General features: G+C 34.1%; 1 protein-coding gene and 1 long non-coding RNA gene across 2 annotated transcripts; one reads left to right on the top strand and one right to left on the bottom strand.

The window, feature by feature from the left end:
- Positions 1-15,994: 15,994 nt before the first annotated feature.
- Positions 15,995-18,410, bottom strand: LOC120074045 (AAA-ATPase At2g18193-like). Its single transcript, XM_039027025.1, has 2 exons — positions 17,290-18,410; positions 15,995-17,212 (listed from the first exon to the last, which is right to left on the bottom strand). Exons 1-2 carry the CDS (start codon positions 18,271-18,273, stop codon positions 16,796-16,798), a joined length of 1,401 nt encoding a protein of 466 aa, XP_038882953.1. The 5' UTR covers positions 18,274-18,410; the 3' UTR covers positions 15,995-16,795.
- A 112-nt stretch (positions 18,411-18,522) lies between these two features.
- Positions 18,523-19,335, top strand: LOC120074046. The gene is made up of 2 exons (XR_005480872.1): positions 18,523-18,647; positions 19,018-19,335. It is a non-coding gene; the product is annotated as an uncharacterized LOC120074046 (long non-coding RNA).
- Positions 19,336-27,196: the final 7,861 nt, after the last annotated feature.

The raw sequence follows: 27,196 nt of genomic DNA, 5'->3' as shown, positions 1-27,196 counted from the left end.
GGGTGTGTTTCATGCATCTCAAAATCCTAAATAATTTTTTTTTAAAAAAAAATACTAAAGTGTCCATGCCTTCATATTTTCTTCATCTCTCATGGGTCATCATTAGTTATCCAAGAGTCTGTAATTCCTGTAAAAATTGATTTGGAGTTAGACATTTCAAGTTGCAAGATAACTTAGATGGCGAAACAGGACGCAAACAATCAGCAGAAATAAAACGAAAGCAGCAAAGAACACCAAGATATATATTGGTTCGACCAGTTTGGTCTACATCCACTTTAAGAACCAGCTTGAATTAATTTATTAATGAGAAATAAAGGAATTTTACAAATTACAGATAATCAACAAAATCACCAATCTATAATTTTAAGTATCCACTGATACCAAGAGATCCGCACATAACGTCGCCTCTAAAAACTGAGAACAATCCGCTGCAAAACAGTCCACGCTGCTCGTTGATCTGCAAGCACCACGCTCACCGATCAATCGTGATCTACTTCCACCGGTGGCCTCCGATTAGTGTCCCAGGCGGCTCTTTCGATTTTGGTCTTGCGTTAGACCCACTCTCCTTTGGCTGTTTCTGTTGTTTTTTCTTGGCAAAAGGAAACCCACGAAAAAAAGGCCCTAATTTTGGAGAAAATAGGGATAATTACAAGTTTGCCACTGCTCAATAATTACAATAATGTCATTGGGCCTTTAAATTTCCAAAAAACCCAATAAAAAACCACTTAAAAAACTTGTTATTTTCTACAAATCTCCCTCATAACAAGAATATTTAAGTGCCAAGTTGATTCTTCAATCTTCCTATCATCTAGATTTAATATTTAGCCCATCTAATAGGTATTTGAACCAATGGGCTGGAAGAACTTTAGTTAACATATCTGACAAATTTTCAACTGTATGAACCTTGACCAGTTCAACATCTTTCTGGGCTACAACTTCTCTGATAAAATGAAATTTGATATTGATATGCTTAGACCGTTCGTGATGAGATGGATTCTTCGCAAGATGAATAACACTCTGGCTATCACAATGGACGATAGGAATAAACTCCTGCGACAACAACTCACCAACTATTCTTTTCAACCACACTGCCTCTTTCACAACTTCACCCACTGAAATATACTCTGACCCAGTAGTAGACAAGACAACAACTGACTGTAGAGCAACCTTCCAACTGACCACATTACCAAACAAACGAAAAATGTGACCTGATAGAGACCTTCTTTTGTCAAGGTCTGCAGCATAATCTGCATCTGTGAAGCCTTCCAACAGTGTTGATTTATCACAATCCCTGCTAAAACACAATGATATACTGGCACTACCTTTCAAATATCCAAGCACCCATTTAACTGCATTCCAATGCTCCTTCCCAGGATTTGACATAAATCTACTTACCATACTCATAGCATATCCCAAGTCAGACCTAGTACAAATCATCAAATACATAATACTTCCAACAGCATTACAATAGGGAATATTAACCATCTCTAACCTTTCTTGTTCAGTAACAGGACACTGAGACGAAGAAAGTCTAAAATGAGATGCTAAGGGTGTCGAAACTGCCTTACAACCAGACATATACTTCTCAAGCAGTTTATGCATATAACTTTCCTGCGAAATGGTTAACAAACCTTTCTCCCTATCTCTTTTCACATCCATGCCTAGGATCCTTTTCAGTTCGCCTAAATCTTTCGTCTCAAATTCACTACTCAATCATTTCTTGAGATCACAGATTTCAGAATAATCCTTAGACACCAGAATCATATCATCTACATACAGAAGTAGATAAGTATATGTACCTTTCTGAGATAGTTTCCAGTACGTGTAGGCATCATATGAGCTCCTGTAAAACCTCTGCTTCAGAATAAAGGTGTCAAACCTGATATACCATTGTCTCGGCGATTGCTTCAGTCCATAGATGGACCTGTGAAGACGACAAACTATGTCTTTCTTTCATTTCTCCTCATAGACCTTAGGTTGAGCCATGTAGATCACTTTCTCTAATTCACCATGAAGGAAATTTGTGGTAACATCCATCTGTACAACAAACATATCAAAGTGAACAGCAATAGATAAAATTAATCGAATGAACGAATGCCTCACCACCGGAGAGAAAATCTCATGAAAGTCAACTCCATCCTTTTGAGTGTAGCCCTTAGCTACCAGTCTAGCCTTAAACCTAGGCTTGCTATCACCTCCTGTACTTGGCTTGATTTTATAAATCCACTTTGACTGAATGAGTTTCTGATTATGAGGCTTTGGAACTAATGACCATGTCTGATTCTTTTGCAACGAGAACAACTCTGCTTCCATAGCATCCTTCCATTGTTCCTTCGAATAAGATACAATAGCCTCTTCAAAAGTAAGAGGCTCTACTTCAATACTATCAGTTGCACAAGTAAGAGCATAAGCAACTAAATCAGCATAACCATACCTCGTAGGAGCTTGTCTCACCAGCTGAGGCCTGTCACATGTAAGCTGATAGTTTTGTAGGTCACTGCCACTTGAGCTTTCTTCACCAAAAGTTCCCTCATCAATCAAAGTTCTCTGCAGTTGAGGCTGTCTACCATCAGAACTGGATAACTGATCACTAGAATCACCTGAACTAACTGATGGTTATGCTTTAGAATCACTTCTAACCTCTACCTCCACCTGATAAACTGTCTGCTGTTTTTGCTGCTCTTTGACACGAAATGACATCTCTATTTCATTAAAGGTTACATCTTTGTTGATAATGCATTTATTTTTGCCCTCTTCCAAGCACCAAAGTTTATATCCTTTAATACCTTGAGGATAGCCAATAAACATACATTTCAGTGCCCTCTTGTTCAATTTCCCTTCCTTAACATGAGCATAAGTTGAACATCCAAACACTCTAAGATGATCCAAGCTTGGAGCTTTTCCTGTCCATATCTCATGAGGAGTCTTTAGGCCTAAAGCGGAAGACGGACTCCTATTAATAAGATAACAAGCTGTTTGGTCAGCTTCCCCCCAAAATTTCAAGGGTAATGAAGCATTTGTCAAGAGACATCTTGTACGCTCCATAATTGTTCTGTTGAACCTCTCAGCTAAACTATTCTGCTGAGGAGTGTACGTAACAGTGAAATGCCTCGTAATTCCCTCAAATTTGCAAAATTTATCAAATTTGTGATTCACAAATTCTAAATCATTGTCTGTCCTCAGATATTTTACCTTCCTGCCTATCTAGTTCTCAACCTGCTTTTTCCATTCAAGAAATTTTCCAAAAGCTTCATCCTTTTGTTTTAGTGGATACATCCACACCTTTCTTGAAAAATCATCAATGATTGACATAAAATATCTCGAACCTCCCATAGAAGGTACCTTTGTAGGACCCTACAAATCTGAATGAATATAATCTAAAATTCCTTTAGTAGAATGCTTCCCTTTTCCAAACTACACTCTGGTAGACTTTCCCATTATGCAATGTTCACAAAATGGGAGTTCAATGTCTTTAACTCCTCCAAGCAAACCTTGTTGTGAAAGAGCTTGCAGACCTCTTTCACTCACATGAGCCAATCTGTTATGCTATAACATAGATTTATCTGTTTCTTTCCCAGATGCAATAGCAGCACTACTTGAAACTGCAGTACCTTCCAACACATAAAGACCATTCCTCAAGGTCCCCTTTAGCTTAACCAAAGAACCCTTGATAACCTTCAGAACTCCATTCTCAAATTTATAAGAATAACCTGCTCTATCTAATTCGCCCAAAGAAATTAGATTTCGTTTGAGTTCTGGAACATACCTTACATTTGTAAGAATTCTGATCATACCATCATGTGTTGCAATTCGAACTGACCCAATTCCTTTTACATCACAAGCACCATTATCACCAAGCAGAACTGATCCCCCATCATTTTCCTGAAAGTCAATCAAGAAATCCCAATTAAGAGTCATGTGAAATGTGCACCCTGAATCTATGATCCAAGCCTTCTAAGTGTCCCTGCTGGACACCATCAAAACCTCTGTGAATCATACCCATAAAAAAATATTTGCTGCAATAGAATCCCATGTATGCTTGCTACTTGATGCTTTCTTGCTCTTATTCAAAGGGCAATTCTTTTTAAAGTGTCCTTCTTTATGACATAGGAAATACTTTTTTATTTTCCCCTTTGATTTCGACCTAGATCTCGACTCTTTTCCTTTTCCGTTATTTTTCTCATTTCTGCCTCTGGCCATGAGTAACTCTCCATCCTTGCGTTCCTTTTTAATCTCGAGATTTCTCATTCTCAAGGCATCCAACACTATATTCATGGACAATGAATCCCGTCCATATTTAATAGCTGCCTTAACTTCTCGATATGATTCTGGCAAAGAATTCAGAAGAATAACTGCTTGATTTTCATCCGACATCTTGTCACTGATGTTATTCAGATCAACTATAATCTTCTGAAATTCATCTAGGTTCTCTTCTAATCCTTTACTTGAGTCCATTTTATATCCAAAGAATTTTTCCTTTAGATATAATTTATTTGGCAAGGACTTAGTCAAATAAAGACTATCCAATTTCTTCCACAACTCCGCTGCAGTAGTGGCCTCATCTACTAGCCTAAGCACTCCATCTGACAGACACAGAATATCGTCGAATAGGTCATTTCATCCGTATCCCTTTTTTTAGCTTCTGTAATTGTTGGTGGAAGGTTATCTTCGTCTAAGATTTTGGCTACCTTTTGTTGTACCAAAATAGCCTTAATATTTTTCCTCCATAGCCCAAAATCACCTTTCCCATCAAATTTAACAACTTCAAACCGTGTAGACATCGAAGCCATCCGCCAAATTAATTCCAACAAAAAAACCTGAACAAAGAATATGTTAGCACACACTACCGCACAACCTCTTTGGATCAACTGGAGCTCTGATACCATTTGTGAGAGTTTCTGAACCTAACTTAGATGGCCAAACAGGACGCAAACACTCAGCAGAAATAAAACGAAAGCTGTAAATAACACCAAGATATATAGTGGTTCGACCAGTTTGGTCTATATCTACTTTAAGAACCAGCTTGAATTAATTTATTAATGAGCAATAAAGGAATTTTACAAATTACAGATAATCAACAAAATCACCAATCTGTAATTTTAAGCATCCACTGATACCATCCGCACACAACGTTGCCTCTGAAAACTGAGAACAACCCACTGTAAAATAGCCCAAAACAGTGTGCTATCGCCTCTGACCGACGAATCACGTGCAAGCCCGCGCGTATTTCTCACTGCTGCCAGAAGCAACCTCCACGGCGAAACCGAACTGCCTGCTACTCAGATCGGCTAACCTCCCAGACCAGACTGCAACAACCCGAACCGCCGCCCACGCCGTGAACTTCCAAGACCAAACCGCCTGACGGAAACCTCCTACGCTGCCTGCTGATCTGCAAGCACCACGCTCACCGATCGATCGTGATCTACTTCCACCAGCGGCCTCCGATTAGTGTCCCAGACAGCTCTCTCGATTTTGGTCTTGCATTAGACCCACTCTCCTTTGGCGGCTGCTGCTATTTTTTCTTGGCAAAAGGAGACCCACGAAAAAAAGGCCCTAATTTTGGAGAAGATAGGGATAATTACAAGTTTGCCACTGCTCAATTATTACAATAATGTCATTGGGCCTTTAAATTTCCAAAAAACCCAATAAAAAACCACTTAAAAAACTTGTTATTTTCTACATTTTGCAACTTCCAAACTCAAAACACCCAAATCTAAATCATTTTTGTATGTGCTTTAAGTGATTTAGGGTGGATTTAGACATGGTTTAGACAGTTTATTCGGTATTGTTTTTTATCTAGCAACATCTCGCAGTGAATTTCCAACTTCCATAAACTTGAAACACTCAACTCCAAATCATTTTTATATGAGTTTTAGATGATTTAGAGTGGGTTTGGGCATGTTTTAGATAGATTTTCAACTACTGTTTTTTTTTTTTTATATCTTGCAATATCTCGAAACAATTTTCTAACTTTCGAACTTGAAATGACCAACTTCAAATCATTTTTATATGTATTTTAGGTGATTTAGAGTGGGTATGGACATGTTTTAGATAGTTTTTTAGCTAATGTTTTTTTTATCTCACAACATCTCATAACGTATAGAGGTATGGACATTTTTTTTTTTTGTTTTTTAGATGCAGTTTTTCATCTCGCAACATCTTGCAACAACCTCAAAACTCGAAGCACTCAATTGGAATTCAAGGTTTGGATCAGTTTTGTGGAACTGTATTTTGCGTGGTTTGAAATGTTGAATAGTCTTCTTAGGCCTTTAATTGTAGTGGGATTGGCTTTTAATTGTACTTTTCTCCTCTTTGACTTTGTGATTAAGCTAATTGCTTGAATTAATAGTTGATCAATTTATTTACCTCGTTGGATTAGTATATATATATATATATATATATATATTTATGTTTGATTTAAGGTGGTATACAAGATTTTAGGCATGTTTTTAGTATCATTTTATGTTTTGTTTTTTTATCTTGTTTTAGGTGATTTAGGATGGGTAGAAACATGTTTTAGATAGTTTTTTAGCTACTATATTTTTTATCTCGCAACAACTTTCTAACTTCCAAACTTGAATGTCCAAATTCAAGTCATTTTTATATGTATTTTAGGTGATTTAGATTGAGTTTAGATAGTTTTTTAGCTACTGTTTTTTTTATCTTACAACATCTAGCAATACCTCACAATAACTTTCCAACTTTTGAACTTGAAATGTCCAATATCAAATCATTTTTATATGTGTTTTAGGTGATTTAGAGTGGGTTTGATCATGTTTTAGATAGTTTTTTAGCTACTGTTGTTTTATCTCACAACATCTCACAATATCTCGTAATAACTTTTCAACTTCGGAACTTAAAATGCCTAACCCCAAATCATTTTTATACATATTTTATGTGATTTAGTGTTGTTATGCACATGTTTTAGCTTGCTTTTTAGGTACTTTTTTTCTTGGTGACATTTGTCATTGTATGTTTATATATATATATATCTGTTTTAACCTAAGTTTTATAAATATCCACGATGTCAATAAACGCTCTGATGTACAATATGAAGCAACAAAATTGGGTTTTATTATGCTTCAAAGAATTCGAATGAGATTTATAATACATGTATATATTATTTGACGAATTCAATTGTAATGTGTATACCTTCGAATTATGTTTTGATCATGGACGAATATATTTTTTGTTTTGGTTTAGGTTTTACAATTGGCCTTCCAATTATAGAATAATACTTTGATGTATTGAGACTTGTAATTCATGTATATATTATTTGAAGAATTCAATTATAATGTGTATATCTTATTATAAATGATAGTTCATCTTGTCTCTATATTGCAAATGACTTAGAAAAGTATCTCACGACGAATAAATTCTAATAAGTAATTAGGTGTGTTTCATATATCCCTAACAACAAAAAATATTAGGTGTGTTTCATACATCTCCAATAATAATGAAATTAACAAAAGTGTTCAACAACATTTTTTCCATTAATCTTGTTCAATTGACTACTCAGTGTATATAATAGGATTACATCTGCCACATTTATGCAATTCGAGAGCTTCACCAACTGATGGGGTTTTCTCTTTTTTTGGATCAACCAACTCTTGTCACTACTTTGGGAGGTAAGACATTCATCCACATAGTCATTTAAAACACATATAATAAAGATAATTTAGAGTTAGGGGTTTCAAGATATTGCAAGATGTTGTGGATGTTGTGAGATAAAAAATAGTAGCTAAAAGACTATCTAAAATATATCCAAACCCACTCTAAATCACCTAAACACGTATAAAAATGATTTGGAGTTGTGTGTTTCAAGTTTTTAAAAGTTGGAAATTCACTGCGAGATATTGCGAGATAAAAGACAATACCTAATAAATTATCTAGAACATGTCTAAACCCACCATAAATCACTTAAAACACATATAAACATGATTTAGAGTTAGATCTTCAAGTTTGGAAGCTGGAAAGTTGTTGCGGGGTATTGCTAGATGCTACGAGATTAAAAAAAAAAGTAGCTAAAATAACTTTCTAAAACATGTGTAGAACTACCTAAAATCACCTAAGCAAGTATATAATTGGTTTAGGAGTGGACATTTGAAGTTTGGAAGATGCGATATGTTTGCGAGATATTGCGAGAGATAAGAAAAATTAACTAACACTATTACAAAATTGGGCTTTAATGTCGATTTAAAACTGACATTATAGGGGTACAAGTCAGTTGACAACTGACATCAATGATCGTGTTATAAAAGGTCTTTAATGTCGGTTGTCTTTAATTCGGTTTTAAACCAATATTATAGATGACAAAGATTTCAATGTGAGTTATCTTCAATGATGTTAGTTTTCAACTTACATTGAATACAATTTTCAATGTCGATTTTTCACCTACTTTTTGTCAGTAGTAGTCTAATATTAAATGTCTATCATCGTTTTTTCGTTTAAAAAATTAAAAATATATATATATTGCTTGTGCACGTGCAAATCAATAGTATTTCTCTTTTACTTATACATGCACAAAATAAAATCTTAATTGCTTGTATATATACAACTTAGCTTTCAATAAACAAAATTTACTAATTCACAGCAAAGAAAATGATAAATTATTTAACTAAGTATTCCATCAACAAGTTACATTGATAATGCATAGAGGTCGAAAGTCTAAAGTTCGAGAGAGTTGGTTGTTTACTTTGGACGATTTGAATTAGTCCAAGTTTACAACCAAAACCTTTCATAAATTAGAGATTTTTCAAGGATCAAAATTATAGTTTGACATCTAAAGAAGAAAAAAAGAAAAAATATCTCCATTTGAGATCTAAAGAAAAAAAAAACCACAAAGCTCAAATACATAATGTGTTGGATCTAAAGTTCTCCAAGAAATATAAAGAGGTTGCGATACCAAATCTTTACTCCTTTGTTGCACGTGCAAAACAAGAAAGCTCAATAGTTGAATAAATGGAAGACAACCCATAAGAAAAATATAGACCCGATTTCTAAACCTTAAAAAAATCAAAGTAGACCTTGTTGCAAAATAGTGTATTAACAACAAGCTCAACATACCCACAAGAGAGAGCAAAAGATATAAAGAAAAAGAGAAATGTAAAGAAAAGAAATAAGCAAGTAGTTTTCTTTTGCACAAGTATTATAATTATATTTTGAGTAGTTGACAGAATCTTCATTTTTGAAGATCTTGAAGAAGAGAAGCTCGATTACCTGAGTGTGCGCTACAAAGACGATAGAAAGTTTTCGGCAGCATAATGACGCTACCACAAGAAAAACAAAAATTTACATTGAACCTATTCAAAGAAACACGCTCCCAATAATATTCCATAACCACTTCTTCTTAACAGAACTACCGATAAAAGTGAGAAATAAAAAATCTCCAGATACCGATAAGATCATACAAACCTAAACATTTAGAATATCTTAGCCTTTTTGCACCTCGAGCAAGCACTCCAAAAGATGAAATCAAAGAGTTTTAACTTGCACATTATCCATATAACTAAAAGTAAATAGCCCTTTGAAGCAACACCAGAACTTCAAGCAACTAAAAAGCACACCAAACGGATACAAGACTTCAATCAAATGAAACCACAAAAAACATCTCCAACTAAAAGATGCTATCGAGGGTCAATCTTTGACATAAAGATAGTCAATCCTAGATTATCCAAATAAGATTCCAATGAAAAATTCGATTCAAATTGACAAAGAAGCACAATAAATGGTTAAACAAGAGAGAACAAAATATTCGACAATGATAATGAAGAATTAACTTAACCTACAATGCATTAATAACCCACAAACTACCATAATGTAACCGGATTCATTTAGACAAATAATGCATAAACATAAACTACCGAAGGATGTCTATGAAGTTCTACTACCATAATTTACTCAGAGGAAGTCATAAAAACTAAGCTATGACTATCATAACTGCATGATAGTCATAGCAATCCAACACTGAATCTAATCCAAAACTTTACAAGAAATAGACTTTTAAGATAAGCGTCTTATAAATATTACCTTCTACTTGTTATTAATATTGTTATGAAGTCCCTTTTGTGTTAGATGTGAAGGAACTCTTATCAAAGAGAACCCATGAACGGAAGCACGATCGATCCAAATTCATTGTGACAGAATTAGAAGCATTCACAAACATACAAACTAGTTATGCATTTTCTAATAAACTATATCATGTTTTAGCTAATAACAAAAGGGACGAGAGACATACCTTCGAAGAACTCTTCTTCTAAAGACCTCTCGCTCTCGTGAAGACTTGGGCCAACAACCTCTCGTTGTCGCTACGATCGTCTAGCCAATCGTCTGGTCAATCACGAACAATCTTCTCCACAAACAAGTAACCTTTTGGACACCACCACTCGGCGACTTTGATATTCTCGGAGTGAGAATCTAGGAGGTGTGGGCTCTGTTATGAATTTGGTAGAGGGAAAGACGAAACAAGATCGAACTATACAACCAAGCAAGTGAGAGAATGATTTTGTTTATCGTATAGACTTTATGCTTGATCGTTTAGTAAAACTCAGCAGGTACACGATCGTTTAGAAAACAGGCTTGATCGTTTACACGATCGTTTAGAGAATCTCACTCAGGCACGCGATCGTTTAGTAAAATGCTGCATGATCGTTTAGTCAAAAGTGCTAGTACAAAATCGTTTAGGCTCTCGCTTAGAAGGTTGTCGTACAGTCTCTAGTTAGCTAAACGATAACTCATGCACTTAATGAAGCAATGCTATACAAAAATGAAAACATTTTTCATTTTATCCTTCAGTTATGAAAACTGAACATAACCTCCCACTTCACGCACGGTTAAAGAAGAAACCGCCTACAATTATCGTATAATTGTTTTAATTATAAATAAATATAATAACTAACTTATCATATTATATCTATAACCTATAGTTTTAATATTACATCATATGTAATATTTAAACCATAGTTATTTTCTCCTTTACTTGATATAAATCATATTTATATCAAATTCCTCCAATTAATGTATCACATACATCATATCAATTATATCACATATAACTGAACCAGTTTAATCATATCATATATAATCAAACTCCCTCTTGTCAACTTTGAACACTTCAAACTGACCCAAAAACTGATTCTCAACTTGAATCCATTGAGCTACCAAGGGGACCTTATGGACCTGTAGCTTGAAGCTCCAACGGTACATGATAGCTGACTAAACTCTTTAATCACGAGATCCACCATCTGTTAACTGTCGAGCACTCTACTAAAGATCGACAACTGCACTCTTCTCACCATAGATATATTTCTATGTCCATCGAATATAACCAATCAACAGTACGATAATCTTTCACATATCTCATAAGTACAGTTGGGCCAATTTACCGTTTTTCCCCTATAGTTACATCTAACTCCTTAATCCCTCTAATGAACAATAAATCATAGTCCTACTATGAGTGGACACCTCCCAGGCCATGAGAAGGTGTGTGGCGTCACATTGTTCAAGCCCTGGAATCAGCCCTTAAGGGACCAATCTATCTACTTACCCCTGCTTTAGGGAAGGAGTGAATTCCATCTTGTGTAGCTGAGTTCCCAACTCCCCAATTAGACGAATCCTAAAGCGGTAGGTTTGAGTCAGCAATCTGGCCACTCGTACCCATGCAAATCAAAGGACTGTCCTCATAGGCAGGAGTTCCCAACTCACTCAGGATTAAGGTCATGTTATCTATGGTCATCCTAGTGAAATGAAAGTCTCTGTCATGAACGGTGTTATATGACGAGACTAAACACTTCGTGGTCCGGTCTTATAAAAACTCCTTTGTATAGGACACTCCCGCCCGCATGTCTCCACATGAATGATCAGGATCATACCATCTATATCATGTCACAACACTTGTAACTATCTACAAAGCGGATCGTATCCGTAGTATCACCAGGATAAGGTTTCCCTCCTATATTCATATACTACAGACCATTTTGATTATCACTTAAGGCATGATCCACTTGTATGTCTTCACATATATACTTAAGTTACAACGACAACCAGGGATCTTAGTTTATTGGTTTGTGGTAAATGCAAATAAAATATCTCATATTTCATAGACAACAATGAAGAAAATATCTCATATTATTACATCATAAGCGTTTGTTCATACAGATATTTACAAACTATAGGACCCTACGAGAGTTTAGGGCATCAACCCCAACAAGATGTATCTTTACCACTTGTCAATCTTCTTAAAACATGTCCAATGCAATCTTCCTATCTTCCTTCCAAATCCCTAAGAATCAAAATTTAGCCTTACACATCAATGAAAAATTTCACTCAAAGTCATTTCATTATTGCACAAATGAGTTAGCTCCCAAATTCTAATTTGACTAATTTCCAAAAGAACCTTACTCTAAAATAGTAGAAAGCAAACTTGTAAGTCTCCCAAACAACACTTCCATTGTCTCCAACATTGTACATAAAATGAAAGAGATATTGAATACTAGCATTAGAGAAAATGCACTAATTATTTTTTACTAATGGAGGTATTTCTACAAACAAAAAAAAAAAAATGATTCAAGCGATTTGTAATTTCTACCAAGCTTACTAATGGAGGTATTTCTACCAAAAGACAATTGATCCAAGCTTACTAATGGAGGTATTCTACCAAGAATGTTGGAGCTAATACTTCTAGTACATTTTTTATTTCGCATGGCATAGAAATGTTTGTAAATATCTGTAAAAGCATTTAGCAAACCACAGAGTTTCAACATTATCAAAGTCATTTAAGACCTAAAAGACAATTGATAAATGCTTATCACACTTCAACGTATTTCTAGCTTTTTCAAGCACACTAGAAAACACGGAAAAAGAAAATCATAGAATGAATATAGAATTAATAGTTGATCTTCTGTTGCATGATAAAAAAAGAAAATGGTCATTTAATAACAAAATTGATAAGAATTAGTACAAAGCCACATAACAAAAATTATCTTAAAGAAATAGAAAAAAAAAATACCAACATGTGTCTTTCAAATGACAATTGCTAATAGAAATATTCAGTACTGGCTTGTATTGTCTTCCCCAGACCCATCTCATCTGTAAGTATAGCTGCAATATTGAGGAAATTACAAGATATTAAAGCTAATCCATGAAACAAACTCATCAATCGTAAAATACAGCTGTAGGAGTTAATTCTGAAACTCATTATGAAAACATTGATGGACTTTTAAAATTATAGCAAGCTCAATTTTTTCTCCACCATCCACCACAGATTTGATCCAAATCCAAAGCAGGACTTCCTGAATATCACCCAAAACGACCTAAAACCTCGTTGGTTGGTGTCCAAACTCACTTAATCCTACTCTTTAGAGTCCTTAGGAAGTGGGTATTTCAAATCCGATGTCAAAATTCAAAGAGTAAGTGTCGAAATGCACCGAATAGGAGGAAACGCTAATGTTGTCGTCGTCAGAGAAGCACCATCGTCGTACTGCTTGCGCTCGTCGGAGCAAAACACTACTGTTGTACTACTCGCATTCGCTGGAGAAGCATGGTCCTCGGCACTTGCTGGTGGTTTCTATACCGTTGTTGATCATTACAGGTCGTGGGCGTGCCAGTCGGACTGCAGCAACGCTCAATGGGGAAGGGTTTAGTGGGAGTAACATGAGGGAGGAGGAGAAGGAGAGAGAGGGGAAAAGGAGAGGGAGTGGGAGATTTTCTTTCCTAAAAAAACCTAAATTAAAAAATAAATAAATTTGAGAGGGAAATGAAAATAAGAGTGTGAGGGAAACAAAAAATCAAGATTAAAAAACTGTCTTGGGATTCAAAAATTAGGGTCATCTACAATGTCGGTTTATAACTGACATTATAGGTATGCCTACAATATCAATTTAAAACCGACATTAAAGATTCGTATATCATTTATGTTTATTTATTTTCTAATTCAATTGTATGTATATATTTTTTATGTCTTGATTTAGGTTTTATAAATATCCATGATTTTAAGAAACGCTCCCATCTACCATGTGAAGCAACAACATTAGGTTTTATTATGCTTCAAAGAGTTCGATTGAGATTTGCAATACATATATATATTCTTTGAAGAATTCAATTATAATGTGTATACCTTCCAATTATGTGTTGATTATGGACGAATATATCTTTGTTTTGGTTTGGGTTTTACAATTGGTCTTCCGATTATGGAATAATACCTTGATGTATTGAGACTTGTAATTCATGTATATATTATTTGATGAATTCAATTATAATGTATATATCTTGTTATAAACAATCTTTTATCTTGTCTCTATATTGAAAATTCTTTAAAAAAGTATCTCACAACAAACAGATTATAATAAGTCATTAGGTGTATTTCATATATCTCCAACAACAAATAATATGCCAAACATTAGGTGTGTTTCATACCTCCCCAACATGACCTAAAACAATATGACAAGTATCTCTCTTTTTTTGGATTGACGAACTTTTGTCACTACATTGGGAGGTAGAACATTCATTACACATTTAGCTATTGTAAACCATCCTAAATCATCTAAAACAAGTATAATAAAAATGATTTAGAGTTGGAAGATAATTGCGAGATAAAAAACATTAACTAAAAACCTTGCTAGAATAAATGTAGTCCCACCCTAAATCATCTAAAAATGTATTAAAATAATTTGGAGCTAAGCATTTTTAGTTTAGAAATTGGAAGATAATTGCTAGATGTTTCCAAATAATTTGCTAGATGGTTGTGAGATAAAAAAACAATAGCTGAAAACTTCCTTAAACATGTGTAAATCCACTTTAAATTACCTAAAATATGTATAAAGATGATTTTGAGTTAGACTTTTCAAGTTTGGAAGTTGGAAGACAATTGTGAGATGGTTGCGAGATGATTAAAAAAAATCACTTAAAATCACCTAAAAAAATATGTAAAATTGATTTGGAGTTGAAAGATAATTACGAGATAAAGAAACAATAGTTAAAAATTTTGATCAAACATGTGTAAACTCACTCTAAATCATGAGAAATCCATATTGATTTTTATGGAATACTCGATGATATTCAACAAAAAGTTGTTGAGAAGATGAAGAAAGAGTTTTTGCAAAGGTTGAGTAGGCATCACTATCCAAGTCGTCTACTAACGTATAAATAAATGGGCATTCTCTTATTTGCATTAATATATTGGGCTTGGATTTTTTTTATAAAAAAAGTTATAAATTCGTTTTGATGATATACATTCAAAAAGGAAAATAACGAAAATGATCATTTTCTTTCAACAACGCAAAGGGAAAGTTGGTACCAAGTAGGAACTATCTCGAAATTTGGCCTCACTTTTCAATTTACTCGATTTTTTTATTTTCTGTTGATATCATCATTGAATTTATCAGTTTAACCCTTCTTCTTCTCTCTTTGTACAATTTCTCTTTTTTTGCCTTTCTTCTTCTTTTTTCCTTTTTTCTTTTCCGGTGATTTCTTCTATTCATGGCATCCTTTATTTTTTAGTAATTTTCCTTTTTCCTACTTCGGTGATTTATGTTTATGGCGCTCTTTTTTTTTTTTCATTTTTCCAGCGAGATTTCTTTCCCACCCTCTTTTCTTCAGTTGCCCTCTTTTTCTGGTGATTTCTTTTGTTTTATGTCGACGTCTTGTTCTTCTTGAATCAAAGATATAAGTTGGAGCGTAAATCAAAATGAGAGGAAGAAGCGAGAGCGAGACCAAGAAACGAGAGGAAGAAGTGAGAGTGAGAATTTAAATGAAGGAAAAACTACAAAATTGACGAGAAAGAAGAGAGAGGAAGAATTCAAAAGAAAGGGAAAAATCAAGGGAAAAATGAAAGCAGGCAACATGAATTGAGAAGGAGAGAAAAGAGTAAGAGTGAGAAATTTGAGTTGCATATGGCCTCGCACGCATTTTGGGATTAGAACGGTACGTTTACACACGACTGACGTAAGTAGAAAATCAAATTTCAAATATATTTTTTAGAATGAATCCAGATCTCGTGTAGGTCCCAAAATAGGGTCATCTATACAAATTTTCCAAGGCAAATAACTCTGCGAAGAAAAAAAAGGGTAAAATATTGGATTAAAAGTCCAACACCAAAAGCGATCACCTGGGGTGGAGGGCAGAGAGGAGCTGCAAAAGCAAAGAAAATCCGCTTGTGGTCCGTGGGTTGCCAATGGGAGAATTTAATGGGGCATATCGAAATGAAATCAAGCGGACGCTTTTGTTTTGTTTTGTTTTTTCCTTGTAGTGGACCGTCGTCGTGACTGAGAGTCTTTGTTCTATGCTTCGCCGTTAAGGAAAGAAGTCGCTGTTGTAATCAAATGGCTGAGCTTCTTTTCTTGTTGAGGGGTAATTATGACATTGCACATACCCATTTGTCCTATTACACTTTAATTTCAAATTCCATCCCAAGCCTCTTTACACGTCCAAATTTTGTCCTATTTTTAATAGTTTCCCTAAAAAACTTGGGTTCTCTCCTTGAATGGTAATATGATATTTCACATCTCATTTATCCCAAAAATCTTTACTTTTCTAAAATATTGCTACTACTTTTAGAATCTTTTTAAAAACAAATATTAAATTACACGAGCATTTTTTTTCTAATTTAAAAAACTTTTACAATCACGTCAAATTCTACTTAAGAATCCAATTACAAAGAAGATTCTCTCAAATTATTCCACTCACAAGCCTTTTTTATATTATCAGACTAAAGAAAAAACTTTGATTTTGTGGAATCCATATTTAAAAGTTATGGAGAAGACAAAGGCATTCCGGCGGTGCTATCCAATAATTTCTCCAACTACGACGCTGCTTTATCTTTTTCCACAATCTCATCGGCTTTTTTCTTCGCCGCCTTCCGTTGCTCTATCTTAAGCTTCAAAAACTTGCCTAAACCTTCTATCACCACGTCAATGTCGTCGCTTTTCATTAGCTCTTCCGCAATTTCCGCCGGAGTCACGTTGACGCAATCGATTAGCCCTTCGATTTCTTCGTAAAGCCGGTGACCAGTGGCCTTGCTGCCCAGGTAATTGGTGGCCAAGACCTTGAACGCCTTTGAGGTGCAGTAACCCAAGTTTATGTGAACGTCCATTCGACCCGGTCGCAACAACGCCGGGTCCAATCGCTCCTTGAAATTCGTCGTGAAAATTATGATTCTCTCATCTCCGCAACTCGACCATAATCCATCTATGAAATTCAGCATTCCGGACAGCGTCAACTGCAAAAATCATCGTAGAAATTTTTAATTTCAATTCAATAATCGAAAGGGGGAAAGATGGAGAAAAAAAACCCTACCTCGCTTCTAGACTCAAATCTCTCATCTCTTTTTCGATTCTGCAAACTCACGCTGCAGTCTATATCTTCGATCACCAGAATCGAGCGATTGGTAGTGGAAAGTAATGAACTCTTTAGACTGTGGTTACTGTGGATATCCGAGAGATCCAAATCGTAGACATCAAACTTGAGGTAATTGGCCATGGCGGCGATCAAGCTTGATTTCCCTGTACCAGGAGGACCATACAACAAATAACCCCTTTTCCAAGCCTTCCCAACCCTTCGATAAAATTCCTTCCTCTTCACGAATCTATCCAAATCGTCGATTATCATCTTCTTCAAATCAGGGTCCAACGCCAGAGTATCAAACGTGGCGGGATGTTCCAGTCTGATAGATCCCCACCTGCCTTGACGATTTGGGCCACCGGATTCGTCATCATATGAACAACCAGAGCCACAGAGTTTAGCAACATTATCCATCGCTTTAATCTCCTTGGCTCTCCGTAAGATGTAAGGAAAATAAAAATTAACGACTCTATCCATAAATTTCTTATCGAACAGAAGCTCATAATGGCAGTTCTCTTCGGTGAATCCATTATTTTTTTGCTTCTTTGTAGCGATGAATCCCCATTGGAGTCGAATATCTTCAAAATGATCGACAATTGTTTGACCCTTTTCCATGGAGAGAACAACGGTTTTTTGCCTTGGGGTTTTGGAGACCTTGAGACGGTCCATTGAGTGGTTGATTTTGGTACGGAGGTAAATTTCAGCGGCTTCATAGACTTGGTTGTTTAAGAAGTCGCACTTCTTGTCGATGACGAGAGTGGTGATGAGAGTGGATTTGGGAGGGAAAAAGTAGAAGAAAACGGTGGAGATTAAGGAGATGAGTTGAGGAGGAAGAAGATTAGTGGTCATTGAACGGAGCATCATCGCTGTGGTGGCGAAGGAAGCATAGGCCGTGAACAGGGAAGATGCAGACTGAGGCATGTCTTTGAAACCAAACATTTTGGGAGCAGACTCAGACTCAAACTGAATAAACCACACACAATTTTACAAAGAATGAAAAGGAACAACAACAATTTATAGACCAATGCCTGATGGATGCCTTAAAACCATTGAGACAATGGTTTACTTGACCCAATCCCAAAGTCCGTAAGAATTTTCTTCTCTTGAATACATCCAAAATCACTATTAATTTTCTGTTCCTCTACCTTTTCTTAATGATTTTCCCTTTAATCATTCGACCATCAAAACATCAACATCAGTGACACGAGGGAGAGAGCAGATAGAGAGAAAGAGGAGATTAAGAAAGTGAGAGGGGTGAGAGCAAGAGGACAATCTGCATGTGCAAGGTTCACTTTTAGTAATACTAATACCAGGTGATAAAAGTAAAAAAAAACCTCACTTTCAAAAGTGGGACAAGTTTCATTTTCTCTCTCAATTTTTGAATCGGACCAATCATATGCTTGTTATTTGGGTTTGAGGTGGATGACCCCAATAATTAAACAAAAAATGAAAAAATATATATCGAATGACTCTTTGCTGACGTCAATTTGAAATGAAATTACTAAAATATACTCGCACGCATGCGAAAAAGTGATCTTGCTTGCACGCGAAAAAGATCCATTTTTCTTTCCCTTCTCATGGGTCTCGCTCTCGCTCACACGCGGGAAAGACCCATTTTTCTCTTTTTCATTAGCTCACTCTTCCTTTCCTCACATCGGTTTCACTCTTCCTTTCTTCACATAGTCTTGTCAGGTGCTCGACATCAACAATCGCTCTCCTCGGAGTTGTTCGTGTGAACTCAACATGCTGGAGAAGAAGAAGACACGGCGGAGAGAAAGTTGGAGAAGAAGATGCAATGGAAGAAGTCGGAGAAAAAGTTGGGAGAAAGGAAGAGGAAAAAGGAAAAGGAAAAAAAGGAAAAAATATGAAGAAAAAAAAGAAGCAAGGATAATGTTGTAATTTTACGTAATCATGTCATCATCAAAGGGTCATTTGACTTTTTTTTCAAAATTTAGATCTTCCGCTATTTTGGGTCTTTAAAATGGATCTTTTGAGCAGTTATCTTGTGTTATTTACTTATTTACTTTACCACTTATTAGTATGGTTTAAAATATGGATGTTGACAAAAATATTGATAAAATGTCGATATCAATAGATATTTTTGAAAAAAATCATAAAAACAAAAAATTTTAAAAATAAATTTAAATAGTAAATAAACATCTTATGACTTTTAAACAAATTTAAATGTATATGTATACTGTTTCATTATATTTACATTAATAATATTTTTTATTTATTTTTTTTTTTTTTCTAAAGTTTTCAATAACGTAAAATTATCTACATGCAAACGAAGATTTGATATTGTGCTTATAAGTCTTATCAGTTTTTTTTTTTTTAATTATTATGTTTTTCTTTAAATTAGGATTTGAATTTAAATTGTTAAATTAAGCTAAATTACCCACTCTGGAGATAGACAACTCATTCAATTATCTTATCATTTTTTTTTTCATTTTTTTTTATGCTTCGTCCTTGAGCTTATAAATTTTTGTTTAATGTTGATATATGGACAAAGATTATAGGTTCTTAATAAGACTGATTTATGGACAAAGATTATAGACTGATATATTAACGAATATTCTAACTTTTTAATATTGATATATATGATTTTTATTAATGTAATTCAAACTACCTCGATTTTTTTACTGCAAACCTAAAATATAATCCCTATAGTTTGATAAAATACTCAAAAATAATGTCTAACATAGAAAATATTTATGAGAGATTTATAAAATGACATGGACTAAATTGTAATTATAAGTCATAGGGATTAAATTTTAACTTTTATCAAATCATAAGAACCAAATTCACAAATTAACCATAAAATTATTAGTTCATTGTATCTAATGGTCAGTCTTTGTAAGAATAGTTTAGCATTTGTAGAAGTATTTTTGAGTTTAGAGTTAAATCAAACAAATTTGTATATTAAAACACATTTGAAAAAATGTAACCAAACATATAAGTATTTTGTATCTATTTTTTTCGAAAATAATTTAAAAAAAATGTATTTTGTAAACATTTTGAAAAGAAAAAAAAAATCTTTGAATCCAAACTTTTTTTCATTACAACAACCACGAGATGAGGATCAAACTTTCAACCTCTATAATTATAGTTGAGTAAAGATAATTTTGGTAAACAAAATTTTAATGGATAAATTTTAGTAAATATTCCTATATTTTGGATTTAATTTCAATTTAATTCAATCTAAGGTCACGTTTACCAAATTATAATGAAATTTGGTGCAATAGGAATGAGATTTTGTTGATAGATGAATCATAATAAGCCTAAGCCACAAACACAAATGAATTGCCTTTGATCACTTTTATATAGATTTATGAATCTGTCATATTTGACTGTTACACCTAACAGTAACAGTAACGATAAAAGTAACGATAAAAGTAAAAGTATCAATAAATGTGGCAAATTCATAATTTTTATTAACAATATTAGTAATGATAATGGTAAAAGTTATGGGTTCGACGGAATTTTCAATTACAATCGGATTGAACACCCTTCATTCTTCAATTAGATTCCAAGATTTGATTACAAAGTTTGAAGCGAACCACAACTCACTATGGAATGTAAGTTTTTTTAAAAATAAAAAATAAAAAAAATAAAGCTGGAGCCCACTTTTTATAATATCATTGGTGGGGGAGAAAATTTCCTGTTATCTTTATGGCCACTTATTTTGAACAAAGTTGGAAACTTGTCCAACGACGAAAATGACCAAAACCTTGACTCTAATGTATGTATAGCTTGACTTTTGGAGGGACGGCTCCAAAATTTTAAGGCTTGTTTTTTTGGTGGGAAATTGCCATTTTTAAGTTTCATCATTTCGATTAGCATTCTTCTTTAAAATTCGATAAATGTCCTTCTTGGCTTACATCATTATCAAGATTTGAATAAAAAAAAATATTTTTTTCAAATATCGATTCTTTTGGATCTTCTCGGTACAAGTTAAGGACGGCATGATGAGAATCGACTCGAAGATCAAAGACTTCGCCATCTCGATTGCTAAAAGCAAATTCAAAAGATCGATTTCCTGCTGCTATTACTAGTATTACAGGGAGCCAGGGTACAATTGCTATCAACCATGTTGGTTCCGTGCCCCATGAATCAAGGCTGGATGCTTCTGATCAATAGAACAAGAAGAGGAGTAAGCCAAAAGCTTCCAGATGTCCTTCTCCTGTCTTGGATTTGAAAAATATATCGTCGAGCAGAAGAAGTTCTTTGAGAAGTTTGATCAGAGAGAAGGCAATGGGGTGAGCTCGTTCAAAATAAATGAGAAGACGTTTCGTCTTTTGCGCTTAAAAAGGGGCTATTTAAGCAATGACGAAGGCTTGGGACCTTGAATGGTGTCGGGGTTAACGAAAAATGGAACAACTCATTCTCCCTATTTGGAGAGCTGCTTCGCTAGGGATGACCTTGTGAAAACGAGGATCTTAACCCGAGGATAATTACTCCATTCAGAAAGTCTTTTCCGTCAGATGACTCGTAGGAGGTGAGAAGGGCCCTTACTACTCCGTCCCTGCTTGGTCCCCTGACACGGTGGAGGTTCCGTAGCGCGTCAGATCAAATGTAGAATCAGAACAAGTGATTACTGAGATTCGCGTGCCAGTGAGTCCTATCTATTTAATTAGAAAAGCTCCAACATCAAAATCGGTGGGATCACTAATCTTCGAATTTCCAACTCACAAACATGTGGATTGGTGGATTTCTCATAGTTGGCGACTTACCCATTCAGTGACTTTGGCACATACATTGGAATGGAACTTATTGGAAAAGGTAAGACATGAAAGTCGAAAGCGGTATCCGTTTGAAAAAAGTCTTATCCTGTATTTGACAGTATTTAAAGGGAAGATCCACATAATTTTTTCAAGTATTATGCAATTTTTCTAAATCTTCTTACCAATTACGGAATTCAAATCTGATTATTTAAATGGATTTACCGATTGTTTTTTCAAATTTCTTCAAATTCTATCATATTTGGTGGTGTGATTTAAAAATGAAAAGATAAAAAAGATTTGATAAAATTGTGTGAATTTCGTTTCTCATCTTGGTCGAGATTGCACCGAAAAAGTCCAAAAGAACCGATAGTTTGGATATAAATTGAAAAAGTTAATTTTGTATACAAATTTCGATGATAGATGTATATCGAGAAGTACCAGAAAAAACTATTTTAATGAATTTTTAAAAAACATGCTAATGGTAAAAGGTAAAACTTAAAAAAGGTTATTTTTGAGAATTTTCCTTTCACCTTCATTAATGGTCTGCTCCATGCTAAAAAATGAAAAACCCAAGTATTTGGGGGTTTAACACATTGTTTGAGTTTGGATCAAGCAACACGACTTTTGGGGATTTTTAAATAAAAAGTCACTTTTGGCCATATATTTTCATAATTGTCTTCAAATTTTAATTTTTTTCAAAAATGTTTTTAGTATTATTTTGGATAGTTTTACTTTTTTTTTAATATTTTTTATGTTCGTTTTTTATATATATCTTCCATATTTTAGTGTCATTAATGATGAGAGAGAAATACATTTATTATGAAAAGAAAAATACTTTTTTCTATTTATTTATGTTCGTTTTTTATATTTATTTCTCTTATTTTCGATGCCCGTGAGACATTTATTATGGAGAGAGAAAATGTATCTAATACGATTTTTTCTCATTTTCAAATAGAGAGAGAAAATGCATTTAATATAAATTTTTTTCATTTTCATTCGGAAATAGAAAATGACATGTAATATGATTTTATTTTTCATTTCATCTTTCATGTTGATTTTTTATATTATGTGATATATTCTTATAGTTTATTTGGAAATGTTCAACATAGAACATATATATAAGTGTACATATCATAAAACAAGAAATCTAAATACAAAATCATCATCGTTCGTATAAAATAAACGATTTTTACTGAAGGACCATGAGGTCCGATACAGAAGTTAGGATCGTTCCCAATTTCAGTTTTCACATAATACAAAATTACAGAGAACAACAATTATGCACTCCACAGAATCTAAAGGAGAATATTAGTCTAGAAGTAACTTACCCTTCAAGAACCAATTCTTCACGATCGCCTCTCCACGAGCATTCATGAACAGAAAAACCAAAATGGCAATCACCATAAGATTTTTCTCTGTATTCTCCATAGGGTTGAGAATTAGCAGGAGTGTATGGGCTCTGCTATGATTTTGGAAGAGAGGGAAGGGAAGGATTTGAGAGAATTTTTTTCTTCTGGATCGTTTCTTGGAAGAGAGCAATTGCAACACAAACACTCTGTGTCTTTTAGGGAGAGAAATCACGATAACCTCCTACTTCCATCAAAAGAGAGAAACCAGGGGAGTTAAATTTAAATTAAATTAAAACTATTTTAATTTAATTAAAAATATATAATTATAATGTATATATTATATTATATGTTATATCTAATATAACACATAACCTACAGTTGTTATATTATATCAAATACCATATAACTTATAGTTTGAATTCTCTCAATCATTCATGTCATTTAATATACATCAAATTTAATTATATGAATCCTATCCATATAATTATTATTTGAATCATATTCAAATATTTAATTCCTCTCAAAAATTTTATATTATGATGAATAAAATACATTATATTAATTATATCACATATAATTAATTTTCAAATTAATCTAAAATTAATTCTCAACAATCCCTATTGAGCTATAGAGATGACCTTATGTACTTGTAGATCAAAGCTCCAATGGTACTTGAATAATTAATTACACTCCTTTAATTAAATTACTCAACATCTATTAACTATCAGTCACTCCACTAAAGACCGACAGCTGCACTATTCGCACTACAGATATATTTCTGTGTCCATTGGATATAACCAATCAACAGTGCAATGACCTTTCACAAATTGCTCATAAGTATAGCCGGGCCAAAATTACTATTTTCCCCATGTAGTTCTATCTAACTTCTTAAATATCACTGATCCCTCTAATGAACAACAAGTCATAGTCCAACTATTTCCAAACAGCTCTCAGCCCAAGAGAGGGTGTGGCACCACATTATTCAAGCCCCGAAATCACTTAGTGGAGTAACCTATCTACTTACCCCGACATAGAGAAGGAGTGAATTCTGTATTGTGTAGTTATTTTCCTAATTCCCCAATCAGACGAATCTCCAAAATAGTAGGCTTAGTGAGTCGACAATCTAGTCACTCTCACTCATACAAATCAAAGGAAGGCAAGGGTTCACAACTCACTTAGGATTCAGATCATGTCACCTATGGTCATCCTGGTGAAATGTAAGTCTTTATTATTAACGACATTATATAATGAGACTATTCATTTCGTGGTTCAGTTTTATACAAACCCCTTTCTATATAACACCTCTACTCACATGTCTCTACATGAATGATCAGGATCAGATCATTCGTAGCACTTCATAACAATTGTAACATCTACAAAGCAGGTCATATTCATAGTATCGCCAGGATAAGGTACCCAGTCCTATCCATCTACTACAAACCATTTAGCTTATCACTTAAACATGATCCACTTATATATTTCTACATACATGTTTAAGCTATAGAAGATAACCTCGGATGCTAGTTTATTGGTTTTGTGGGTTAATGTTACTAAATGTCAAATAAAATATCTCAGATTTTATTAAATAAATAAATCGTTTGTACATTATAATTACAAACTACAAGACCCACGAGATTTAGGGCATCAACTCCAATATATATCACAGTATATATATTTAAATATCTGCTCGCCTCGCCAATCGATCGAATATGCTTGGCCCGCCATGCCGTTGATCAGATCTGCTCACCCCACAGTAGTTGCAGATCTGCCGATAGTGGTGAGTTTTAATCTGGTTCTAGATGTTCTTTTGAAAGGTTTCTGAATCTATTCATGGATTGTTTGGCTTCAAATTGTTGTTATCCACTAAGTGTTGAGTGCAGAATTAATTTACCCATAATATTTGTTGTAGATTCAAGTTTCGATAGAGGCCATTAGTGTGCTATTCAACAAAGTTCAAGTGCTTCTAGTGACTTTTTGGTAAAGTTTAAGGTTTCTAATTCATTTAGATTGATTCAGTGGTGTTGTAAATTGAGTTTATGACCCTTAATTATGGTTTTTGCATTGTTTGAAAATATGGTTTGAAGTTTTCAAGCGAATTTGGAATAAGCCACACTTTGGTAATTGTTTAAAGTAAATTTAGATTGGGAATTAGGCCTTAATAGTTGGATTCAATTTTGGTTCTTATTTAGGATTTGGGTCAAGATTAATCCAAGCCAAAATGGACTAATTTGCTTGATTACTGGAAGTTTCCAGGTAAGTGGTTTACTACTGGTTCACCCTTAAATCAGGCACCCTAACTAAGTTGATATTAAGATTGTGTATACACATGAAAGCATGATATTATTATGATGGAATGATTTGCTATGTTTTGCTAATGGATGGACTATTGAGGGTGTTCTAGAAACCTATAAATTATGCTACTAAGATCATGATAACATGTTTATGGTTTGATAAAAAAAATTTGGATGTTGTATGTTGCATGTTGAACTGATGGTGATTGTTAGCACTTCTATTGGATAGTGTACATCTTATGTTTGTGAACCCTCGGGTTTACCATTTATAACTATTTTGGTGTCCCTAAGGGATCACCATCATTGCTATGATATGTGCTCCTTCAGGTTCACTAGACTGCCATGATATTTTTTCCTTCGAGATCATTAGACTGTCATGATATGTGTTCCTTTGAGATCACTACCTATGAAAGTGTGACTTCGAGTTCGCCCCTTATGTTTATGCCTATGATACGTGATGTCTACTTGTGTCTCAATAAGAAGGCTAACAAATTCATCTAGTAGGTCCTGTAGTGGGTCACTTACTGAATATTTTTATACTCACCATTTCTTATGAAATGCTTTTCAGGTAAGGGCAAGGATGAAACAACGAATGACAAGGAAAATTCTTAATCATGCCATTGGGATTAGGCAAAAATTTTTGCTCATGTTTTCATGTTTTCGTATTTGAAACGATTCTTGGTATTTGAAATTCTAGAACTTTTTATGTTAAACTTTCATGTTCTTAATTGTTTTCCAGTTTTAGACTTAGGTTTTCAGGGGGACTCCGAATTTTTTTTTTAAATTGTTTTAGTGAAATTTTACTAATTTTATTTGACATATAAAATCATTTTATTTTTATTTGAGCAAAAAGTTAAAAATTTTATCCAAGGTCAATGCATGCATGTAGTAACGTTCTATTAGTAAATGTTGAAAAGTCGGGTAATTACAATTGGTATTAGAATATAAGTTTTAGGTTTTGTAAATTGACTTACATGTGAGTCCAGAATATCCCTATGGCTCGTCAACGGATTCTTTTATCGTTAGTTACATCTTACAAATTAAAAGTTATATGGAAGTTGCACTTAATAGTATTCCTATTTAAGCTTTATGTACTGGTGGATTATTACTACTTGTACAATGGTTTGCAGAAGTTAGTATGAGTCAATTGTTTCAAGGAAATTTCGTAAGGATTAGTAGGTCTTGATAACTGTTGAGGTACTGAGGATTGGTGGATTGAGTAAGTCGTAGTGTTTTTCTTTTTCATTTAACGTGCCTAAAGAGGAAAAAAAGTTCTAGTAGGTGTATAAGTGATAACTGGCAGAAATACCAGTTATTAAAAACCTTTTATTTAGAATCGTGAGGGCTAATAAGTAGAAAATGAAGTGATAATACTTAGAATTTGCAAAAAAATGAGTTTTGCGTCAATTAGCACCTAAATTCTCATTGACCCCAATATTATGCGTTACTCCATGCCAAAATGCCTATTTTTGTAGCTATCACAGGAATCAAATGCATA

This window comes from Benincasa hispida, chromosome 3 (assembly GCF_009727055.1).
Source record: "Benincasa hispida cultivar B227 chromosome 3, ASM972705v1, whole genome shotgun sequence".
Lineage (NCBI taxonomy): Eukaryota > Viridiplantae > Streptophyta > Magnoliopsida > Cucurbitales > Cucurbitaceae > Benincasa > Benincasa hispida.
The sequence above is the reverse complement of the archived record's forward strand: the minus strand, read 5'-3'. Positions and strand labels throughout refer to the sequence as shown.